This window comes from Anolis carolinensis, chromosome 2, assembly GCF_035594765.1.
Source record: "Anolis carolinensis isolate JA03-04 chromosome 2, rAnoCar3.1.pri, whole genome shotgun sequence".
Classification (NCBI taxonomy): domain Eukaryota; kingdom Metazoa; phylum Chordata; class Lepidosauria; order Squamata; family Dactyloidae; genus Anolis; species Anolis carolinensis.
In genome coordinates this window covers 206,643,756-206,668,402 of record NC_085842.1, presented here as the reverse complement: position 1 = coordinate 206,668,402, position 24,647 = coordinate 206,643,756, and the positions used below count along the sequence as shown (strand labels likewise).

The following is a 24,647-nucleotide window of genomic DNA, read 5'->3' as shown; positions in this document are numbered from 1 at the left end:
GTTGCATATCCCATCCACTTCAAAATACAACTCCTTTTGGGGAAAGGAAAGCCTGCCTTTGTGGCTTGCCTTGTGTGTGTGTCTGCAGGGACGCTTTGAAAAAGAGTTGCATATCCCATCCACTTCAAAATACAACTCCTTTTGGGGAAAGGAAAGCCTGCCTTTCTGCCTTGCCTTGTGTGTGTGTGTCTGCAGGGACGCTTTGAAAAAGAGTTGCATATCCCATCCACTTCAAAATACAACTCCTTTTGGGGAAAGGAAAGCCTGCCTTTGTGGCTTGCCTTGTGTGTGTGTCTGCAGGGACGCTTTGAAAAAGAGTTGCATATCCCATCCACTTCAAAATACAACTCCTTTTGGGGAAAGGAAAGCCTGCCTTTCTGCCTTGCCTTGTGTGTGTGTCTGCAGGGACGCTTTGAAAAAGAGTTGCATATCCCATCCACTTCAAAATACAACTCCTTTTGGGGAAAGGAAAGCCTGCCTTTCTGCCTTGCCTTGTGTGTGTGTCTGCAGGGACGCTTTGAAAAAGAGTTGCATATCCCATTCACTTCAAAATACAACTCCTTTTGGGGAAAGGAAAGCCTGCCTTTCTGCCTTGCCTTGTGTGTGTGTGTCTGCAGGGACGCTTTGAAAAAGAGTTGCATATCCCATCCACTTCAAAATACAACTCCTTTTGGGGAAAGGAAAGCCTGCCTTTGTGGCTTGCCTTGTGTGTGTGTCTGCAGGGACGCTTTGAAAAAGAGTTGCATATCCCATCCACTTCAAAATACAACTCCTTTTGGGGAAAGGAAAGCCTGCCTTTCTGCCTTGCCTTGTGTGTGTGTGTCTGCAGGGACGCTTTGAAAAAGAGTTGCATATCCCATCCAGTTCAAAATACAACTCCTTTTGGGGAAAGGAAAGCCTGCCTTTCTGCCTTGCCTTGTGTGTGTGTCTGCAGGGACGCTTTGAAAAAGAGTTGCATATCCCATCCACTTCAAAATACAACTCCTTTTGGGGAAAGGAAAGCCTGCCTTTCTGCCTTGCCTTGTGTGTGTGTGTCTGCAGGGACGCTTTGAAAAAGAGTTGCATATCCCATCCACTTCAAAATACAACTACTTTTGGGGAAAGGAAAGCCTGCCTTTGTGGCTTGCCTTGTGTGTGTGTCTGCAGGGACGCTTTGAAAAAGAGTTGCATATCCCATCCACTTCAAAATACAACTCCTTTTGGGGAAAGGAAAGCCTGCCTTTGTGGCTTGCCTTGTGTGTGTGTGTCTGCAGGGACGCTTTGAAAAAGAGTTGCATATCCCATCCACTTCAAAATACAACTCCTTTTGGGGAAAGGAAAGCCTGCCTTTGTGGCTTGCCTTGTGTGTGTGTCTGCAGGGACGCTTTGAAAAAGAGTTGCATATCCCATCCACTTCAAAATACAACTCCTTTTGGGGAAAGGAAAGCCTGCCTTTCTGCCTTGCCTTGTGTGTGTGTCTGCAGGGACGCTTTGAAAAAGAGTTGCATATCCCATCCACTTCAAAATACAACTCCTTTTGGGGAAAGGAAAGCCTGCCTTTGTGGCTTGCCTTGTGTGTGTGTCTGCAGGGACGCTTTGAAAAAGAGTTGCATATCCCATCCACTTCAAAATACAACTCCTTTTGGGGAAAGGAAAGCCTGCCTTTGTGGCTTGCCTTGTGTGTGTGTCTGCAGGGACGCTTTGAAAAAGAGTTGCATATCCCATCCACTTCAAAATACAACTCCTTTTGGGGAAAGGAAAGCCTGCCTTTGTGGCTTGCCTTGTGTGTGTGTCTGCAGGGACGCTTTGAAAAAGAGTTGCATATCCCATCCACTTCAAAATACAACTCCTTTTGGGGAAAGGAAAGCCTGCCTTTGTGGCTTGCCTTGTGTGTGTGTGTCTGCAGGGACGCTTTGAAAAAGAGTTGCATATCCCATCCACTTCAAAATACAACTCCTTTTGGGGAAAGGAAAGCCTGCCTTTGTGGCTTGCCTTGTGTGTGTGTCTGCAGGGACGCTTTGAAAAAGAGTTGCATATCCCATCCACTTCAAAATACAACTCCTTTTGGGGAAAGGAAAGCCTGCCTTTCTGCCTTGCCTTGTGTGTGTGTCTGCAGGGACGCTTTGAAAAAGAGTTGCATATCCCATCCACTTCAAAATACAACTCCTTTTGGGGAAAGGAAAGCCTGCCTTTCTGCCTTGCCTTGTGTGTGTGTCTGCAGGGACGCTTTGAAAAAGAGTTGCATATCCCATTCACTTCAAAATACAACTCCTTTTGGGGAAAGGAAAGCCTGCCTTTCTGCCTTGCCTTGTGTGTGTGTGTCTGCAGGGACGCTTTGAAAAAGAGTTGCATATCCCATCCACTTCAAAATACAACTCCTTTTGGGGAAAGGAAAGCCTGCCTTTGTGGCTTGCCTTGTGTGTGTGTCTGCAGGGACGCTTTGAAAAAGAGTTGCATATCCCATCCACTTCAAAATACAACTCCTTTTGGGGAAAGGAAAGCCTGCCTTTCTGCCTTGCCTTGTGTGTGTGTGTCTGCAGGGACGCTTTGAAAAAGAGTTGCATATCCCATCCACTTCAAAATACAACTCCTTTTGGGGAAAGGAAAGCCTGCCTTTCTGCCTTGCCTTGTGTGTGTGTCTGCAGGGACGCTTTGAAAAAGAGTTGCATATCCCATCCACTTCAAAATACAACTCCTTTTGGGGAAAGGAAAGCCTGCCTTTCTGCCTTGCCTTGTGTGTGTGTCTGCAGGGACGCTTTGAAAAAGAGTTGCATATCCCATCCACTTCAAAATACAACTCCTTTTGGGGAAAGGAAAGCCTGCCTTTGTGGCTTGCCTTGTGTGTGTGTCTGCAGGGACGCTTTGAAAAAGAGTTGCATATCCCATCCACTTCAAAATACAACTCCTTTTGGGGAAAGGAAAGCCTGCCTTTCTGCCTTGCCTTGTGTGTGTGTGTCTGCAGGGACGCTTTGAAAAAGAGTTGCATATCCCATCCACTTCAAAATACAACTCCTTTTGGGGAAAGGAAAGCCTGCCTTTCTGCCTTGCCTTGTGTGTGTGTCTGCAGGGACGCTTTGAAAAAGAGTTGCATATCCCATCCACTTCAAAATACAACTCCTTTTGGGGAAAGGAAAGCCTGCCTTTCTGCCTTGCCTTGTGTGTGTGTGTCTGCAGGGACGCTTTGAAAAAGAGTTGCATATCCCATCCACTTCAAAATACAACTCCTTTTGGGGAAAGGAAAGCCTGCCTTTCTGCCTTGCCTTGTGTGTGTGTGTCTGCAGGGACGCTTTGAAAAAGAGTTGCATATCCCATCCACTTCAAAATACAACTCCTTTTGGGGAAAGGAAAGCCTGCCTTTCTGCCTTGCCTGGTGTGTGTGTCTGCAGGGACGCTTTGAAAAAGAGTTGCATATCCCATCCACTTCAAAATACAACTCCTTTTGGGGAAAGGAAAGCCTGCCTTTGTGGCTTGCCTTGTGTGTGTGTGTCTGCAGGGACGCTTTGAAAAAGAGTTGCATATCCCATCCACTTCAAAATACAACTCCTTTTGGGGAAAGAAAAGCCTGCCTTTGTGGCTTGCCTTGTGTGTGTGTCTGCAGGGACGCTTTGAAAAAGAGTTGCATATCCCATCCACTTCAAAATACAACTCCTTTTGGGGAAAGGAAAGCCTGCCTTTGTGGCTTGCCTTGTGTGTGTGTCTGCAGGGACGCTTTGAAAAAGAGTTGCATATCCCATCCACTTCAAAATACAACTCCTTTTGGGGAAAGGAAAGCCTGCCTTTGTGGCTTGCCTTGTGTGTGTGTCTGCAGGGACGCTTTGAAAAAGAGTTGCATATCCCATCCACTTCAAAATACAACTCCTTTTGGGGAAAGGAAAGCCTGCCTTTCTGCCTTGCCTTGTGTGTGTGTCTGCAGGGACGCTTTGAAAAAGAGTTGCATATCCCATCCACTTCAAAATACAACTCCTTTTGGGGAAAGGAAAGCCTGCCTTTGTGGCTTGCCTTGTGTGTGTGTCTGCAGGGACGCTTTGAAAAAGAGTTGCATATCCCATCCACTTCAAAATACAACTCCTTTTGGGGAAAGAAAAGCCTGCCTTTGTGGCTTGCCTTGTGTGTGTGTCTGCAGGGACGCTTTGAAAAAGAGTTGCATATCCCATCCACTTCAAAATACAACTCCTTTTGGGGAAAGGAAAGCCTGCCTTTGTGGCTTGCCTTGTGTGTGTGTCTGCAGGGACGCTTTGAAAAAGAGTTGCATATCCCATCCACTTCAAAATACAACTCCTTTTGGGGAAAGGAAAGCCTGCCTTTGTGGCTTGCCTTGTGTGTGTGTCTGCAGGGACGCTTTGAAAAAGAGTTGCATATCCCATCCACTTCAAAATACAACTCCTTTTGGGGAAAGGAAAGCCTGCCTTTCTGCCTTGCCTTGTGTGTGTGTCTGCAGGGACGCTTTGAAAAAGAGTTGCATATCCCATCCACTTCAAAATACAACTCCTTTTGGGGAAAGGAAAGCCTGCCTTTGTGGCTTGCCTTGTGTGTGTGTCTGCAGGGACGCTTTGAAAAAGAGTTGCATATCCCATCCACTTCAAAATACAACTCCTTTTGGGGAAAGGAAAGCCTGCCTTTGTGGCTTGCCTTGTGTGTGTGTCTGCAGGGACGCTTTGAAAAAGAGTTGCATATCCCATCCACTTCAAAATACAACTCCTTTTGGGGAAAGGAAAGCCTGCCTTTGTGGCTTGCCTTGTGTGTGTGTCTGCAGGGACGCTTTGAAAAAGAGTTGCATATCCCATCCACTTCAAAATACAACTCCTTTTGGGGAAAGGAAAGCCTGCCTTTCTGCCTTGCCTTGTGTGTGTGTGTCTGCAGGGACGCTTTGAAAAAGAGTTGCATATCCCATCCACTTCAAAATACAACTCCTTTTGGGGAAAGGAAAGCCTGCCTTTGTGGCTTGCCTTGTGTGTGTGTCTGCAGGGACGCTTTGAAAAAGAGTTGCATATCCCATCCACTTCAAAATACAACTCCTTTTGGGGAAAGGAAAGCCTGCCTTTCTGCCTTGCCTTGTGTGTGTGTCTGCAGGGACGCTTTGAAAAAGAGTTGCATATCCCATCCACTTCAAAATACAACTCCTTTTGGGGAAAGGAAAGCCTGCCTTTCTGCCTTGCCTTGTGTGTGTGTCTGCAGGGACGCTTTGAAAAAGAGTTGCATATCCCATCCACTTCAAAATACAACTCCTTTTGGGGAAAGGAAAGCCTGCCTTTGTGGCTTGCCTTGTGTGTGTGTCTGCAGGGACGCTTTGAAAAAGAGTTGCATATCCCATCCACTTCAAAATACAACTCCTTTTGGGGAAAGGAAAGCCTGCCTTTCTGCCTTGCCTTGTGTGTGTGTCTGCAGGGACGCTTTGAAAAAGAGTTGCATATCCCATCCACTTCAAAATACAACTCCTTTTGGGGAAAGGAAAGCCTGCCTTTGTGGCTTGCCTTGTGTGTGTGTCTGCAGGGACGCTTTGAAAAAGAGTTGCATATCCCATCCACTTCAAAATACAACTCCTTTTGGGGAAAGGAAAGCCTGCCTTTGTGGCTTGCCTTGTGTGTGTGTCTGCAGGGACGCTTTGAAAAAGAGTTGCATATCCCATCCACTTCAAAATACAACTCCTTTTGGGGAAAGGAAAGCCTGCCTTTGTGGCTTGCCTTGTGTGTGTGTCTGCAGGGACGCTTTGAAAAAGAGTTGCATATCCCATCCACTTCAAAATACAACTCCTTTTGGGGAAAGGAAAGCCTGCCTTTGTGGCTTGCCTTGTGTGTGTGTGTCTGCAGGGACGCTTTGAAAAAGAGTTGCATATCCCATCCACTTCAAAATACAACTCCTTTTGGGGAAAGGAAAGCCTGCCTTTGTGGCTTGCCTTGTGTGTGTGTCTGCAGGGACGCTTTGAAAAAGAGTTGCATATCCCATCCACTTCAAAATACAACTCCTTTTGGGGAAAGGAAAGCCTGCCTTTCTGCCTTGCCTTGTGTGTGTGTCTGCAGGGACGCTTTGAAAAAGAGTTGCATATCCCATCCACTTCAAAATACAACTCCTTTTGGGGAAAGGAAAGCCTGCCTTTCTGCCTTGCCTTGTGTGTGTGTCTGCAGGGACGCTTTGAAAAAGAGTTGCATATCCCATTCACTTCAAAATACAACTCCTTTTGGGGAAAGGAAAGCCTGCCTTTCTGCCTTGCCTTGTGTGTGTGTGTCTGCAGGGACGCTTTGAAAAAGAGTTGCATATCCCATCCACTTCAAAATACAACTCCTTTTGGGGAAAGGAAAGCCTGCCTTTCTGCCTTGCCTTGTGTGTGTGTCTGCAGGGACGCTTTGAAAAAGAGTTGCATATCCCATCCACTTCAAAATACAACTCCTTTTGGGGAAAGGAAAGCCTGCCTTTCTGCCTTGCCTTGTGTGTGTGTGTCTGCAGGGACGCTTTGAAAAAGAGTTGCATATCCCATCCACTTCAAAATACAACTCCTTTTGGGGAAAGGAAAGCCTGCCTTTCTGCCTTGCCTTGTGTGTGTGTCTGCAGGGACGCTTTGAAAAAGAGTTGCATATCCCATCCACTTCAAAATACAACTCCTTTTGGGGAAAGGAAAGCCTGCCTTTCTGCCTTGCCTTGTGTGTGTGTCTGCAGGGACGCTTTGAAAAAGAGTTGCATATCCCATCCACTTCAAAATACAACTCCTTTTGGGGAAAGGAAAGCCTGCCTTTGTGGCTTGCCTTGTGTGTGTGTCTGCAGGGACGCTTTGAAAAAGAGTTGCATATCCCATCCACTTCAAAATACAACTCCTTTTGGGGAAAGGAAAGCCTGCCTTTCTGCCTTGCCTTGTGTGTGTGTGTCTGCAGGGACGCTTTGAAAAAGAGTTGCATATCCCATCCACTTCAAAATACAACTCCTTTTGGGGAAAGGAAAGCCTGCCTTTCTGCCTTGCCTTGTGTGTGTGTCTGCAGGGACGCTTTGAAAAAGAGTTGCATATCCCATCCACTTCAAAATACAACTCCTTTTGGGGAAAGGAAAGCCTGCCTTTCTGCCTTGCCTTGTGTGTGTGTCTGCAGGGACGCTTTGAAAAAGAGTTGCATATCCCATCCACTTCAAAATACAACTCCTTTTGGGGAAAGGAAAGCCTGCCTTTCTGCCTTGCCTTGTGTGTGTGTGTCTGCAGGGACGCTTTGAAAAAGAGTTGCATATCCCATCCACTTCAAAATACAACTCCTTTTGGGGAAAGGAAAGCCTGCCTTTCTGCCTTGCCTGGTGTGTGTGTCTGCAGGGACGCTTTGAAAAAGAGTTGCATATCCCATCCACTTCAAAATACAACTCCTTTTGGGGAAAGGAAAGCCTGCCTTTGTGGCTTGCCTTGTGTGTGTGTGTCTGCAGGGACGCTTTGAAAAAGAGTTGCATATCCCATCCACTTCAAAATACAACTCCTTTTGGGGAAAGAAAAGCTTGCCTTTCTGCCTTGCCTTGTGTGTGTGTCTGCCAGGGACGCTTCCTGATTTTCCCAAGACAACTTTGGGAAAGAGTTGCATATCCCATACTTTCCTGTAGAACTGGAAAGTACAGGTATCCCCTTGTAAATAAATAAAACTAACTAAATGTTATAGACTACGCTTTTGCAACAGTAAATTGGCCAGAATATAACACGTTGCCAATCAAGATTCAACAAATATTTCCCACCAGTAACACAACACCTAACCATCATCCCTTCTGTTACCTGAAAACACTCCCCTTGACATGAAGCGCTCAGCTGTACGCGGGTCTGGGGGAGCAAGTCCTAGTAGTGGTCAAGCCACGGCCAGGACACTGTGGGGGGCCAAAAAAGTTAAGGTGGGTCCCATACGTCTGGAACGCCGAACTATGGGAGTGGGTGGACTTGATGAAGAACCAGGCTGTTCTAATGCAGACAGTTCACAGGCATCCACCCGGAGCCGGCTGTCGCATGGAGCTGAGACAACTGGACGATCATTGGAACATACAGGTGTTGCCGTCCTGGAACTACAGGTGGTGGATAGTGAGGATATAGATAACCCCACCCCTCCACCCGCTACTGACAGTGAGGAGGAGGTAGAGGAGGTACTACCATCAAAACGTAGACTTCCTCATGCTGCTGAAAGGGTGCCCACGACTCCCATCTCTGAGGGCGTCGCCACAGTGGCTGTGGGGAGGCCAAGGTCATTTATTTGGGACCATTTCCATGTCCACTCTCAGAGTTCTACTTTGGCAGTTTGTAGACACTGTGGGGCAAATATCAGCAGAGGCAGAGACACGAGACATCTTGCGACCTCGGGGTTGAGCTCTCACATGAAGCGACACCATCCCTCCATTTCGCTGGGAGGGGGAACTGCAAGCCCTTCCAGTGGCAGCCTTAGCACGCAAAGTTCACCAGGTGAAGATAGTGGAAGGCGGACACAGTCCACCATGGAGGATTGGGCCATTCCATTACCCAGAAAGAAAACGGGGGAAACATTGCTCACACCCCAGCAGATAACCCAAACTGTGGGAGAGATGATTGCCCTAGATCACCATCCCTTCCGCCTGGTAGAACAAGAAGGCTTTGTACGCCTTATGAAACGACTGTGACCCCGCTACAAAATCCCCTCCCGTCACACCTTTTCCAGAAAAGTAATCCCCGGCTTGTACGAGGGCTGTAAGGAACGCATTATCCAGATGTTGCGTAGCGCCATGGGAGGACACATCCATTTTACCTCTGATATTTGGTCAAGCTTGGGAGGAGGCCACTCCTACCTCTCTCTCACGGCACATTGGTGGGAGAAGGAAGGCACTATGGATACATCCCATCGTTGGGCACTCCTCGCATTGGAGGTAGTTGATCGTGATCACAAGGCAGAGACCATCTGCAACTATCTGGAAAACATGATGGGGGAATGGATGCAGTGTAGGCCGGAAGAAATGAGGAGGGGCTTTATGGTGACGGACGCAGGGAAAAATATGATCAAAGCGGTTGAAAGTGCCGGGTTTCAGAATGTGTCCTGCATGGCCCACTTGCTTCACAATACCGTCAAGGAAGGTTTAAAGAGCCAGGAAGAGCAGTCGGGCAGCAACACAAACATCTCCCTGCTGATCGAGCGCTGTAGAAAGATCGCGGGCTACTTCCACCGGAGCATCAAGGCAGCCCGGCAGCTGAGAGACAGGCAGAGCCTTGAAGGCCTCCCGCAGCACAAGCTGCTCCAGGACGTCTCGACTCGGTGGAATTCAACCTTAAAAATGCTCGAACGCATGGTCGAGCAGCAGAAGGCGGTACACGGCATCTCCCTCACTTTGGTTGCGCCTGTTAGCAAGCTTGTTCCAACTAAGCAAGAGTGGGACACCATCTCCCAGCTAGTAGACGTACTAAAGCCATTCAAACATGCCACTGAGACACTTTCGGAATCAAAAGCTCTTCTGAGCCAGGCAGTGCCCATGGTCTTGAGGCTAAGGAGGCACCTAGAAAGGCTTGGGGCCGGTCGAACAATTGACTCCCTGGCTGGACCGCTGACACCACCGGTCCAGGAGGTGGTGAGGAGGTTGTCCTTTGCTGTACGGAAACGGCTAGAGCCACTTCTTTCCAGCAAGGTCCATATGCTGGCGGCCTTGTGTGATCCACGGCTAAAGTACAACGTCTGCCCAAAAGACTTTACCATGTGGAAGGCCCAACTTGTTGACCTTGTGAGGGAGGTCTTTGCTGCCAGGGTGGAGGAGACGGGCACAGCGGCCCCTCTTCCAGAACTGCCTGTCACCCCAAGCACTAGCGCTAGTGGCGAGACGGAAAGTCCCGCGGAGCCGGTAGGGGGTTGCCGTAGGGATACGGATCTCCAGCCGCGAACAGGAAACGTTTTCTTTGCAGAGACGGTGGCCATACTTGCCTGCTCTGAAGAATCCTCTTTGCTGGCTTCTGCTCAAAAGGTAGACTCGGCCGAATGCTCGGTCAACAGGTACTTTGAGGAGCCTCCGGAGATAATTTCTTGTGATCCATTGTCCTACTGGGCTTCACGCGAACACATGTGGCCGGATCTGTCGCACGTAGCCCGCCAGTTCCTCAGCTGTCCTCCCACCAGCGTCCAGAGCGAAAGGGTCTTCAGCATAGCGGGAGATGTAGTCACGCCCCACCGCAGCTTGCTGGACCCTCAAACAGTGGAGAAACTTGTTTTCCTGAAGGCCAACCTTCCTGTGTTGAATTTCCCAGATTTGGATTTTGAGACCGACTGCTCCTAGAGCAACAGTTCTCCTCCTTTAACCAACTCTGCTTCAGAGTAACTTTGGCCAATTTTTTTGGGCGTCCGGGCGGGGGGGTGGCCCCTTTGGACTCTGTCCAACAACTCTCTCCTCTATCCTACAATGCTTTCCTCTCTCTTTTCCCTTCCTTTCTCCTCTTTTTCATCACTCGACGTTGCCCCACTGACGTTTTTGGGTTCATCCATCTCAAGGGGCCGTTTCACGAATCATGTAATCATGGAATCATAGAAAAGTAGAGTTGGAATAGAACTCATGGGCCATCAAGTTCTCCCCCAAGAAAGACGCAGGAAGTATCATTCAAAGCATCCCCGACAGATGGCCATCGAGCCTATGCTTAAAAGCTTCAAAAGAAGGGGCCTACAACACAGTCCGGGGGAGACAGTTCCACTCCCGAACAACCATCGCGGAGAGAAGTACTATCTTTCATTTGTCCCTGTTGAACTTAATATACTTTTGGCCCATCTCTGTATTCGGAAGTTACAAAACGTTTTCTCTCATGTAATACTGGCTCTGTAGAGGTTGAAGGATATTCTGTGGAAAATTAGACCATAAAAGCCAAGGTAGATAATGCTTCCTCTTTGTGTTCTGTTCGGATTTCATTCAATTCCCTTTTTATTTGGGGGGGGGGGGAAATATTACCATCACGAGCCATGACTGTTTGGTCTTCTACAGATCCTCGCAGCTCCTGTACAGAAAGAGCACTGTTATATTTGATGTGGATACTTCAGATAATCATTTCAGGTGTAGGAATACGCCAGACTCTCACTTTACAGAGGTATACTATCTGTCCATCTGAACCTTTGAGGATGTCTTTATCCACTGGAATTAATACACCTCGACTTGGGACAGAACTTCTCTAAATTGTCATCTTTCAGTGTCCCATTGTCTAGAGCGGGTGTGGTTGCCGCAGTGGTCATGGGACGGCCGCCTTTGGGTCCCCTAGCCCTCTGCCCGCTTACGCGGAGGGTGCCTTTATAACTCGGAGGGGGGAATCATCAAAGACAGTGGTACTCCTCCGCCTTTGCCAGCATTTCTCCAAATGGTTGTCTAGTGTCCCTTCTCCTTTATATGCCGTGGTCTACGCTGTGGTCGTTAAACGGCCGCTTTTGGGTCCCCTCCCCCTTTGACCTGGCACGCAGAGGGTGCCGTTCCCCCTTCAGGACGTGTGCCTTGCGGCTGCTTTAGAAGTTTGGGCGCAGGTTACGCCGAGTGGAAATTGCCTTTTGCTGGCTTGTTGGGAAAACGATAGAAGAGGTACACGGCCTTCCCCTTGGGTGGTGGGGTGTTGCTGTGGGTAGAGGCTTAAATCGCAAAAACAAAAAACTTTGTGGGAGGGCCGTGCCGAATTCTCCGGGATGCATGCCGGCCAACTGTGGCCGGCTGGCTCAGGGTGGGGTCTTTGCTGCCCTTTGTTTTTTTCCCTTACTTTTCTTTTCTTTTTGCTGCCTCTCGGACTACGTGACGCCAGACTCTAGAGGTATATGCCCTTCCCCCTTCAGGGCGTGTTCCTTTGCGGCTGCTTGCAATGTGTGGGCGCAGGTTACCCAGAGTGGGAACAGCCTTTTGCTGGCTTGTTGGCAGGACGATAGAAGAGGTACACGGCCTTCCCCTGGGGTGGTGGAGTGTTGCTGTGGGTAGAGGCTTAAATCGCAAAAACAAAAAACTTTGTGGGAGGGCCGTGCCGAATTCTCCGGGATGCATGCCGGCCAACTGTGGCCGGCTGGCTCAGGGTGGGGTCTTTGCTGCCCTTTGTTTTTTCCCCTTACTTTTCTTTTCTTTTTGCTGCCTCTCAGACTACGTGACGCCAGACTCTAGAGGTATATGCCCTTCCCCCTTCAGGGCGTGTTCCTTTGCGGCTGCTTGCAATGTGTGGGCGCAGGTTACCCAGAGTGGGAACTGCCTTTTGCTGGCTTGTTGGCAGGACGATAGAAGAGGTACACGGCCTTCCCCTGGGGTGGTGGAGTGTTGCTGTGGGTAGAGGTTTAAGTCACAAAAAAAAAAACTTTGTGGGAGGGCCGTGCCGAATTCTCCGGGATGCATGCCGGTCAACTGTGGCCGGCTGGATCAGGGTGGGGTCTTTGCTGCCCTTTGTTTTTTTCCCTTACTTTTCTTTTCTTTTTGCTGCCTCTCGGACTACGTGACGCCAGACTCTAGAGGTATATGCCCTTCCCCCTTCAGGGCGTGTTCCTTTGCGGCTGCTTGCAATGTGTGGGCGCAGGTTACCCAGAGTGGGAACTGCCTTTTGCTGGCTTGTTGGCAGGACGATAGAAGAGGTACACGGCCTTCCCCTGGGGTGGTGGAGTGTTGCTGTGGGTAGAGGCTTAAGTCGGAAAAAAAAAAAACTTTGTGGGAGGGCCGTGCCGAATTCTCCGGGATGCATGCCGGCCAACTGTGGCCGGCTGGCACAGGGTGGGGTCTTTGCTGCCCTTTGTTTTTTTCCCTTACTTTTCTTTTCTTTTTGCTGCCTCTCGGACTACGTGACGCCAGACTCTAGAGGTATATGCCCTTCCCCCTTCAGGGCGTGTTCCTTTGCGGCTGCTTGCAATGTGTGGGCGCAGGTTACCCAGAGTGGGAACAGCCTTTTGCTGGCTTGTTGGCAGGACGATAGAAGAGGTACACGGCCTTCCCCTGGGGTGGTGGAGTGTTGCTGTGGGTAGAGGTTTAAGTCACAAAAAAAAAAAACTTTGTGGGAGGGCCGTGCCGAATTCTCCGGGATGCATGCCGGTCAACTGTGGCCGGCTGGATCAGGGTGGGGTCTTTGCTGCCCTTTGTTTTTTTCCCTTACTTTTCTTTTCTTTTTGCTGCCTCTCGGACTACGTGACGCCAGACTCTAGAGGTATATGCCCTTCCCCCTTCAGGGCGTGTTCCTTTGCGGCTGCTTGCAATGTGTGGGCGCAGGTTACCCAGAGTGGGAACTGCCTTTTGCTGGCTTGTTGGCAGGACGATAGAAGAGGTACACGGCCTTCCCCTGGGGTGGTGGAGTGTTGCTGTGGGTAGAGGTTTAAGTCACAAAAAAAAAAAACTTTGTGGGAGGGCCGTGCCGAATTCTCCGGGATGCATGCCGGTCAACTGTGGCCGGCTGGATCAGGGTGGGGTCTTTGCTGCCCTTTGTTTTTTTCCCTTACTTTTCTTTTCTTTTTGCTGCCTCTCGGACTACGTGACGCCAGACTCTAGAGGTATATGCCCTTCCCCCTTCAGGGCGTGTTCCTTTGCGGCTGCTTGCAATGTGTGGGCGCAGGTTACCCAGAGTGGGAACTGCCTTTTGCTGGCTTGTTGGCAGGACGATAGAAGAGGTACACGGCCTTCCCCTGGGGTGGTGGAGTGTTGCTGTGGGTAGAGGCTTAAGTCGGAAAAAAAAAAAACTTTGTGGGAGGGCCGTGCCGAATTCTCCGGGATGCATGCCGGCCAACTGTGGCCGGCTGGCACAGGGTGGGGTCTTTGCTGCCCTTTGTTTTTTTCCCTTACTTTTCTTTTCTTTTTGCTGCCTCTCGGACTACGTGACGCCAGACTCTAGAGGTATATGCCCTTCCCCCTTCAGGGCGTGTTCCTTTGCGGCTGCTTGCAATGTGTGGGCGCAGGTTACCCAGAGTGGGAACTGCCTTTTGCTGGCCTTTGGGTAAAACGATAGAAGAGGGTGGAATGATCAAAGACAGTGTTACAGTCTCCCATCACCCTGAGAGGCTGTGATTGACGCTATTGCTGCGGAACGGCCGCCTTTGGTTCCCCTTGCCCACTGTCCGCGCACACGGACGTTGCCGATTGCCCGTCAGGGCGTGTGCCTTTGCGGCTGCTTTCAAGGTGTTGGCAGAACGTTTCGCCGAGTGGTAAATGTTTTTTGCTGGCCTGTGGGTAAAACAATAGAAGAGGGTGGAATGATCAAAGACAGTGTTACAGTCTCCCATCACCCTGAGAGGTTGTGATTGACGCTGTTGCTGCGGAAAGGCCGCCTTTGGTTCCCCTTGCCCACTGTCCGCGCACACGGACGTTGCCGATTGCCCGTCAGGGCGTGTGCCTTTGCGGCTGCTTTCAAGGAGTGGGCGCAAGTTCCGTCTCGTGGAAACTGTTTCTTGCTGGTCTGTTGGTAATAACGAGGGTGGAGTGATCACAGACTGTGGGACAGTGTCCCATTCACCTTAAAAGGAAGTGTACTCAACGATGTGGCGGCAGAACGGCCGCCTTTGGTTCCCCTTGCCCACTGTCCGCGCACACGGACGTTGCCGATTGCCCGTCAGGGCGTGTGCCTTTGCGGCTGCTTTCAAGGAGTGGGCGCAAGTTCCGTCTCGTGGAAACTGTTTCTTGCTGTTCCCCTCGCCCTCTGGCCGCGCACGCGGAATCACTGAAAGAAGTGGGACACCTTGGCCTTTACCACTTCTCAAAATTGTCTTCTTTTACTGTACCATTGCCTTGTGCGGGTGTAGTCGAGAGCATGTGATGATAATCTTACGCAGAGTAGGAAGTAGAGAATCAATCCACTCAGAATCTCTTATGCTATTAAAAACAATTACTTAATAATGCCTTCATGTTTCCTTTGGAATCCACATTTCTGCTTTGTTTCTACTTTGAATTACTTTCTACTACATTACACACTATATCTTTCATAATTGTACTTCCTCAAGTTTACTTAAACTGTATGTATACCAACCAACTGAAGTCATTTCCCTCTATCCAGGTCATCTGCAGGAGAACTTTAATAACCCCTGAAGAACACACTAGTCTTACCTGCAGTGGAACTGCATGGAAACATGTGTCTAACATCAGAGCCTTAAAACCTTCCCCCTCCAAAAAGCATTATAGGTCTGTGTGGTCGTTTGTAGCCTATTTAAGAATAGCTTGACAGGCCAATAGTATTTCGCACTGTATAGTTTTTTAACTGTCAAACTACCTCCTCTTCAGTCCTCGGACTCGAGCCGTGTTTTTACACCACTGTTTTTTAAGCTGGTAATGCTGTATGCTGACTGTGACTTCAGTTATATCTTATGTCTTATTGACCCAACATGAACACAGAAGAGTCTCACTGATCAAAGCCAAACGGGCCTACCACTGCTGAAATAAGCAGATTTCTTGGATTGGACTTGTTGAAGAAAAGCATATAACACATCATATCAGGTTATTATTATCCAAATAAAGCACCATAAATGCATGTTATACAACCAAGGAGACATAAGAAGTCGTTCTATATGCTGAAATGATATGTTGCTATTGCTTACTTTATGAATTTAGCTTCAAAATATCACAATATAATGGAATCATTGACTACAGAAATGGCTAGATTTTTCCAGAGGCTAGACGGTTTGCTGTTATGGAGTGTATCTTTGTGTCATGGGTTGTGGTGTGTGGGCGTGGTGCCGGCCAACGGTGGCCGGCCCCCCGGGTCTGATGGGCTTGGGCCCACATTTTGAAAGCAGACGTGAAGAAAGCATGCCCTTCCCCCTCTGGGTTCAGCGGTGTGGGCGTGGGGCCGGCCAACGGTGGCCGGCCCCCCGGGTCTGATGGGCTTGGGCCCACGTTTTGAAAGCAGACGTGAAGAAAGCATGCCCTTCCCCCTCTGGGTTCAGCGGTGTGGGCGTGGGGCCGGCCAACGGTGTCCGGCCCCCCGGGTCTGAGGGGCTTGGGCCCACATTTTGCAATCAGACGTGAAGAAAGCCTGCCCTTCCCCGTGGGTTGCGGCGTGTGGGCGTGGGGCCGGCCAACGGTGGCCGGCCCCCCGGGTCTGAGGGGCTTGGGCCCACATTTTGCAAGCAGACGTGAAGAAAGCATGCCCTTCCCCCTGTGGGTCCAGCGGTGTGGGCGTGGGGCCGGCCAACGGTGGCCGGCCCCCCGGGTCTGAGGGGCTTGGGGCCACATTTTGCAATCAGACGTGAAGAAAGCCTGCCCTTCCCCGTGGGTTGCGGCGTGTGGGCGTGGGGCCGGCCAACGGTGGCCGGCCCCCCGGGTCTGATGGGCTTGGGCCCACATTTTGCAAGCAGACGTGAAGAAAGCCTGCCCTTCCCCGTGGGTTGCGGCGTGTGGGCGTGGGGCCGGCCAACGGTGGCCGGCCCCCCGGGTCTGAGGGGCTTGGGCCCACATTTTGCAAGCAGACGTGAAGAAAGCCTGCCCTTCCCCGTGGGTTGCGGCGTGTGGGCGTGGGGCCGGCCAACGGTGGCCGGCCCCCCGGGTCTGAGGGGCTTGGGCCCACATTTTGCAAGCAGACGTGAAGAAAGCCTGCCCTTCCCCGTGGGTTGCGGCGTGTGGGCGTGGGGCCGGCCAACGGTGGCCGGCCCCCCGGGTCTGAGGGGCTTGGGCCCACATTTTGCAAGCAGACGTGAAGAAAGCCTGCCCTTCCCCGTGGGTTGCGGCGTGTGGGCGTGGGGCCGGCCAACGGTGGCCGGCCCCCCGGGTCTGAGGGGCTTGGGCCCACATTTCCTTTTTTTTGGTCTTCTCTCTCTTTCTCTGGGAAGGGTGCCGGCCAACGGTGGCCGGCCTAGTATTTTAAAGTGTGGGCCTTTTTGGCGGTGGCTTTTTCTGTCTTTTCTTTGGTCTTTGCTGCCTCTCGGCCTACGTGGCCGAGTTTCCCCGATGCACCGCCTCTCTCTTCTCTCTCGGCTGTCGTTCTTTAGCCCTTTATGCGAGTTTGCACCGAAGCCTCCTTTGGGGCGACGGCCCCTCTTTCTTCCTGTCTGGGAATCGTGCGGGCCAACGGTGGCCGGCCTAGTATTTTATAGTGTGGGCCTTTTTGGCGGTGGCTTTTTCTGTCTTTTCTTTGGTCTTTGCTGCCTCTCGGCCTACGTGGCCGAGTTTCCCCCGATGCACCGCCTCTCTCTTCTCTCTCGGCTGTCGTTCTTTAGCCCTTTATGCGAGTTTGCACCGAAGCCTCCTTTGGGGCGACGGCCCCTCTTTCTTCCTGTCTGGGAATCGTGCGGGCCAACGGTGGCCGGCCTAGTATTTTATAGTGTGGGCCTTTTTGGCGGTGGCTTTTTCTGTCTTTTCTTTGGTCTTTGCTGCCTCTCGGCCGGGCCTACGTGGCCGAGTTTCCCCGATGTACCGCCTCTCTCTTCTCTCGCCGGCTGTCGTTCTTTAGCCCTTTATGCTATTTTGCACAGAAGCCTCCTTTGGGGCGGTGTCCTCTGGTTTTTTTTCTTTCTCTCTCTCTCTCTCAGGGATGCGTGCCGGCAAACATTGGCCGGCCCGGCTTAATGTATGGGCCTTGTCGCCTGTGGCTTTTTTCTTTCTTTTCTTTTCTTTTCTTTTCTTTTTGCTGCCTCTCGGCCTACGTGGCCGAGTTTCCCCCGATGCACCGCCTCTCTCTTCTCTCTCGGCTGTCGTTCTTTAGCCCTTTATGCGAGTTTGCACCGAAGCCTCCTTTGGGGCGACGGCCCCTCTTTCTTCCTGTCTGGGAATCGTGCGGGCCAACGGTGGCCGGCCTAGTATTTTATAGTGTGGGCCTTTTTGGCGGTGGCTTTTTCTGTCTTTTCTTTGGTCTTTGCTGCCTCTCGGCCTACGTGGCCGAGTTTCCCCGATGTACCGCCTCTCTCTTCTCTCGCCGGCTGTCGTTCTTTAGCCCTTTATGCTATTTTGCACAGAAGCCTCCTTTGGGGCGGTGTCCTCTGGTTTTTTTTCTCTCTCTCTCTCTCTCTCAGGGATGCGTGCCGGCAAACATTGGCCGGCCCGGCTTAATGTATGGGCCTTGTCGCCTGTGGCTTTTTTCTTTCTTTTCTTTTCTTTTCTTTTCTTTTTGCTGCCTCTCGGCCTACGTGGCCGAGTTTCCCCCGATGCACCGCCTCTCTCTTCTCTCTCGGCTGTCGTTCTTTAGCCCTTTATGCGAGTTTGCACCGAAGCCTCCTTTGGGGCGACGGCCCCTCTTTCTTCCTGTCTGGGAATCGTGCGGGCCAACGGTGGCCGGCCTAGTATTTTATAGTGTGGGCCTTTTTGGCGGTGGCTTTTTCTGTCTTTTCTTTGGTCTTTGCTGCCTCTCGGCCGGGCCTACGTGGCCGAGTTTCCCCGATGTACCGCCTCTCTCTTCTCTCGCCGGCTGTCGTTCTTTAGCCCTTTATGCTATTTTGCACAGAAGCCTCCTTTGGGGCGGTGTCCTCTGGTTTTTTTTCTCTCTCTCTCTCTCTCTCAGGGATGCGTGCCGGCAAACAGTGGCCGGCCCGGCTTAATGTATGGGCCTTGTCGCCTGTGGCTTTTTTCTTACTTTTCTTTTCTTTTCTTTTCTTTTTGCTGCCTCTCGGCCTACGTGGTCGGGTTTCCCACGATGCACCGCCTCTCTCTTCTCTCGCCGGCTGTCGTTCTTTACCCCTTTATGCGATTTTGCACAGAAGCCTCCTTTGGGGCGGCGGCCCCTCTTTCTTCCTCACAGGGAAGCGTGCCGGCCAACGGTGGCACGCCTAGTATTTCAACGTGTGGGCCTTGTCGGCCTATGTGGTCGACGTGTTTCCCACGATGCACCGCCTCTGTCTTCTCTCGCGGCTGTCGTTCTTTACCCCTTGGTGCAATCTTGCACAGAACCCTTTTGACAGATGGAAGGGCTATCTGAGCCTTGCGAAAGTGGTTACGGAGATCATCGCGGAACGCAAGAAGGTCCCATTTCCATCTCAGAGTTTGGACACAATGGAGTACGACATGCAGCTAGTCCTCAACGAGGACAACTTTGAAACAGCATCACAATGGGTTAATGGAAGCAGTTCCAGCAGCAAGAGCTCCAAAGGTAGTGCCAATGGCCAGGCTTCCCAAAACAAGGAGATTTGCAATTTCTGCAAACACAACGGGGAATCCAAGCAGGTCTATTCGTCCCACCGGCTGAAGGGGATGGACGGCACCGTGGAGTGCCCCATCTTGCGCAAATACACCTGTCCGCTCTGCGGTGCCACGGGCGAAAAGGCCCATACTTTAAAATACTGCCCACTGAGCCAAGGGAAGAGGTCGCTGTATCGCAAGTGCGGACGTAACTCGGCTGGACGCAAGGTGAGGAGATAAGAAGATCAGGAGAAGACCGAAGCATTTATTCTTAGTTTTAGTTTGACTTTGTAAAAGAACAACATTTGATTTCGAGCATCATTAACACTCTTTACATTTCCTCCCACTTTGTTTCAGGTTTGGAGAATGGAAGCCCAATTCTCTTAGACTACATTTGTGAGTCCAGAAATGTTTTTTTATGTATATTGTTGCCTTCTTTCACATTTGTTGTACCTAGGTTAATTATATTGTGTTTCTTTTAGATGTGTCAGTTGCCTAGTGTGATGATTCATGGGCCCTGCAGTCCTATTCCTGACAGTATTGTGGCAGATGAGGAGGAAAATATGGAGTTTTCCCCAGATTTCCGGTCGGAGTCAGAGCCTTGGCAGCTGCCTGAAGTTCTAGTCCAAGAACCAATTAAACCTGACCTTGGTGGGAACTCTCCCCCTTATGGGAGAAAACAGGCTTACACGACTGATAGAGGATCGAGAGAAAAATTTAGAAGTACTGCTCGCCTTGCTGCCAAATATGCCACTGATTAGAAGTATTTCCCCTGAGAAAATACGGGGAGTCTTGCACCTGCAAGCTGGTTTCCTTCGCTCCCTGTTCTCTAGGGAAAGTGATTGTTGTTTGGGGAAACGAGACCCAATATAGGGAAATTGCGCGAAGGATTCCTTGCGGAGTCAATTCGTCAGCTCCTGGAGAGAGGTCATGTGTGTGTGGACTTCGAATCCTGTTCCTTGCCTCCTGAATCTAGTTCCAAGCCTTGTCCTCGTCTCACGGATTTACCACAGATCTTGTTCCATGCTTCAAGTTGCTTTGCCTTTAGCCACAGCTCCAGCCACGTTCCAAGTAACTTTCAGCCTTGTGTCAAGCTTCATTGGATTCAAGACTTTTTCTGTTTTCCCAACGCTTTGCTTGGCAAAGCGTGTGTTGCGGTTATTGGATTATAATCTTTGGACTCTAATATTTCATATTGGACAATAATCTGCTGGACTATATTTGGCCTCATTTGAAAGGTCTGCTTCTGAACTTTATTCTACACTTGTTTTTATTGACTTTATATATTCCTTTAATAAAGATATTAGATAGAATCTGGCCTCAGTGTATGGTTATTGGTGCCCAGCAGCCTAGATCCTGACACCTTGTATCATGCTTTTTTATACATATAATCATGTTTTTTACATATGTAATATCACGTTCCTTTGACATCTGTAATTGCCTTATATCATATTTTATATTGTGTTTTATATATGCAGTTACTTTACATGTTTCTTTTATGTATGGATGTATAATTTTTACATGTTTAATTATATTATTTGCAACTATAATTGCCTAATATCATGCTTCTTTTATATATGCAATGACATCATGTTTATTTAACGTATATAAGTGCCTTATATCATGTCCGGGTTATCATGTGTGTCTCCAGAGGGATGCAGCCCTATCCTTTGCAGGGAAAATATAGAAATATCTTCTAAATGGCTACTGTCTAGAATTTTGTTTTGTAAAGAAAGGAAAAGTTTATATGCTATTGGAAAGAAAGATACTATTTTATGTTTAAATTTTGGAAAGGAATAGAATTGGTTATTATTACTGTGGTCTAACCTTCAATTGTTTGCAAGTTGTTCTAAAGTTTGGATCGTAGAGTTTAATAAACAGAGTTTATGGTTTTGGCATCAAAACTGTTCATGTTGTGCTTAAATGGGATTGAATTTTCTTTAATTTGTGGCCCATAATAGGCTGGTTATAAGCCTGATCTGGAAGGCAGCCAAGGCAAAGACCATTGAGCTGCTGAACTTGCAGACTGAAAGGTCCCAGGTTCAAATCCCGGGAGCAGAGTGAGCGCCCGCTGTTAGCTCCAGCTTCTGCCAACCTAGCAGCTTGAAAACATGCCAATGTGAGTAGATGAATAGGTACCGCTGTGGCGGGAAGGTAATGGCACTCCATGTAGTCATGCCGACCACATGACCTTGGAGGTGTCTATGGACAACACTGGCTCTTGGGGTTAGAAATGGAGGTGAGCACAACCCCCAGAGTCAGACATGACTGAACTTAACGTCAAGGGATACCTTTACACACACACACATGCAGGGACTACACCAATTTAACAAAGTTTCAGCCACAAAAACAAAGTTTCTAAAGTAGAGCAATGACTTTCACAGTAAAGACAACCCAATTTAACAGGAAATAAGACTTTCAAACCAGGAACAGATTTCTGCAATTATTAAAAAATGGTTCATTATAAAAGCTATGAAAATTTGCCAAAAATCAGAGGATAAGGGAAACGTTCCACATTTTGGTGAGCTATCAGTGTTAAATGTGTTCTACCACTGTACCAAGTTTGAAGAAGATCACTCAAAAAATGAGGGCGGGAGAGCCCCCTAAGTCCCCCCCCCTTCGGGCTGTTTTTGGGCCACCGCGCATGCGCGTCCGCCATTAACGAATTAATTTCGAAAATAACGAATTTTCATTAATTTCGAAAAATTTTGGGGGCCAAATTCGTTATTAGCAACAAAAACGAAAAACTGCCCCCTCTAGTTTTGAAACGAGTTTAGAATCAAATTTTTCATGGATCGATCAAGCCTAGTATATACTCGAGTATAAGCCTAATTTTTCAGCCCTTTTTTTAAGAATGAAAAAAAAAAACCTTGGCTTATACTCGGGTGAGGGTCCTGGTTGGCTTATATTTGGGTCAGCATATACTCGAGAATATATGGTACATTTATTATTTTTCTCTATTATTATTGGTATTATTACATTTATTATTTTTCTCTATTATTGTTGCTACTATTACATTTATTTTACTCTATTTTTATTATTAATAATACATTTATTATTTCACTCTGATCTTATTATTATTATTGCATTTATTATTTTACTCTATTATTACATGTATTATTTTCCTGTATTTATTATTATTATTATTATTACATGTATTATTTTACTCTATTACAGTAGAGTCTCACTTATCCAACACTCACTTATCCAATGTTCTGGATTATCCAACGCTTTTTTGTAGTCAATGTTTTCAATACATCGTGATATTTTGGTGCCAAGTTCGTAAATACAGTAATTTCTACATAGCATTACTGTGTATTGAACTACTTTTTCTGTCAAATTTGTGGTATAACATGATGTTTTGGTTCTTAATTTGTAAAAGCATAACCTAATTTGATGTTTAATAGGCTTTTCTTTAATCTCTCCCTATTATCCAACATATTCGCTTATCCAACATTCTGCCAGCCCATTTATGTTGGATAAGTGAGACTCTACTGTGTTATTAAAAGGATACATAAGCACATTTACATTGAAGAAGATGAGAATAATGATTTGATCAGAGTTGGACAGTCTTATCTTAAATTTGAGCTTTATGTAAATATTCAGAAACATTTAACCTACCCTCAATTAATGTAATTTTATTGGTATCTATTTTTATTTCTGAAATTTACCACCCTCGACTTATACTGGACTCAATATTTTCCCAGTTTTTTTGTGGTAAAATTAGGTGACTCGGCTTATATTCGGGTCGGCTTATACTCGAGTATATACGGTAAATTGTGAAGGACCTCCCCCCCCCCCCCCCCCCAGCTTTCCTAAGCTCTCTCACATTGAGGAAGAATGGAAATCCATTTGGTCTTGAGAACTTACCATGTCCTTCACTCATGAGCCCATTTGATTAGTACAGTATCATACAATTCCCTTTGCATTTGGGACACAAAGTTTGATACGTTTCCTCCAAAGTGGCTTGAGTGGTCTTGCCCTCCAAGTAGCACCAAGTCAGCCAGTTGAGAATACACTTAAGAAAACAGCATAGGTTGAAGTATGAAGTTTTAAAATGGTCTCCTATAGGATCAGGATTCTTCCTTGATCTTTGGAAATTCATCCCCACCTGCCCGTTGTCTTCTTTCCATAGGTAATTCAGCCAGTACTTTGGTTCTTGGCAAATTGCTTTCTCTGAAGAGTGGCCCCAATTGATTGACTGATAATAGCTGTGTAGGTATTTCATTACAATTTCCTCTTAGATCATGAGTAGCAACTTGCTTATAACCTCAGCAGAGGGCTTTAGAGCTCTGTTTCCATGCACTGTTGAAACAGAGCCCCACAGAAGTCCCATGGAGGCCATCACATGACATAAGGTCACTTCTGGAGGGACTCTGTGGGGCTCCGTTTCTGCAGTGCATAGAAATGGAGCTCTAAAGCCGTCTTCAGGAGTTGGGTAATATTTGACTCCAAATGGTTTAAGGACTTCATCAGATTACACTGGGAAGTGTTCAGGAGAAGAGAGTTCAGTCTAACTCCATTCTGTAATAAAAATGAGTTTTTTTCCTACCTTACAATCACACAGTTTAGAGCACTAAGTTGTCTTGCGTATTTTTCATTGAAGAGAATTCCACACTGCAGACATTTCGCCCTGCCCACCATTCCTCTCGGTGCTTTTTGGTACTTCAACTCCCACAATTCCCAACAGCAGAGAGGGAGAGAGAGAAAAGGAATGGAAAACCCATTTGGAATGGCAACAGCACTGTCCCTCCCAACACAGGTCACAGACAAATCATGGAAGGAAGGAAAAAGGTACCCTAAAAGGTTATTTTATTTTTTTGCGAAGTAGAAGCATTATGTGGTAGCTTACAATCAAACCTTCCTGCTTGGGGAGCAAAAGGAAATGGCGGAAATTGCCCCAAAAAGTTTATTTTGACTTCTCCCCCAATTTCCCCTCCCACAAATTGGATGATACTAACCTGAGAGCAATGAGTGCTACTTCATTTGAAATTTGGCAAAACATCCGGAGTTTTGAGAAAAATCCATTTCCTCACCTCTTTCTGATACGTTGGGAAAAAATGCTGCCCTCCATGTTTAAAAGACTCAAAAACTGCACTTTAACCAAAACAAATGTAGTGAACCCAGTGGAATACCAGATTTTAAGTGTAGAACTCAGTGGAATTTAAGTTATGTGATGAAGTGGTAAAACAGGGAAAGATGGGCAGAAGAAGGAGAAAGGACATGGGATGGCAGGCTATCCCAGAAAATGGGGAAAGACGATAGGGAACGACTGCTTTCCCCCACTTTCCCCCCTGCCCGTCTGCTGGGGGCATTACACTACAAAAATAACTCAGTTGTAATTCAGATTATTTCGTCACAGAACTTCCCAGAATTTACCCCTATAAGTACCATAGCTACCTGTGACACATTGCACGGAAATTGTATTGCTGTCCACACTCCAAATTTCAAATCAACCCCATTTTGATACAGAAGCTAAATAGCCGTAACAGGCCTTAAACACCTATAAAGAGGTGCTTAAATCATCAAAAAGGCACGAAACCCCCCTAAACTGGTGCCCAACACCCAAAAACAGGTTTCCCTTTGACATTAAGTCTAGTCATGTCCGACTCCGGGGGGTTGGTGCTCATCTCCATTTCTAAGCCAAAGAGCCGGCGTTGTCTGTAGATGCCTCCAAGGTCATGTGGCCGGCATGCCTGCATGGA

At 48.2% G+C, this 24,647-nt stretch overlaps 1 protein-coding gene and 1 long non-coding RNA gene across 5 annotated transcripts in view; one reads left to right on the top strand and one right to left on the bottom strand.

Moving 5' to 3' along the window:
• The window catches only part of LOC134296501 (uncharacterized), a 70,602-nt gene that overhangs the window by 29,434 nt on the left and 16,521 nt on the right, over window positions 1–24,647 (bottom strand). The gene's annotated exons all lie outside the window — the stretch shown is intronic.
• On the top strand, window positions 18,647–21,751 carry LOC134296500 (nanos homolog 2-like). 3 transcript variants are annotated; one of them, XM_062971586.1, is made up of 3 exons: window positions 18,647–19,170; window positions 19,300–19,338; window positions 19,425–21,750. In XM_062971586.1, exons 1-2 carry the CDS (start codon window positions 18,649–18,651, stop codon window positions 19,327–19,329), a joined length of 552 nt encoding a protein of 183 aa, XP_062827656.1. In that variant the 5' UTR covers window positions 18,647–18,648; the 3' UTR covers window positions 19,330–19,338; window positions 19,425–21,750. The 3 variants fall into 3 exon arrangements, 2 of the variants coding, with proteins under 2 accessions (XP_062827656.1, XP_062827655.1); XR_010003276.1 differs by having other exon boundaries at window positions 18,647–19,338; window positions 19,425–21,751; XM_062971585.1 differs by having other exon boundaries at window positions 19,300–21,656.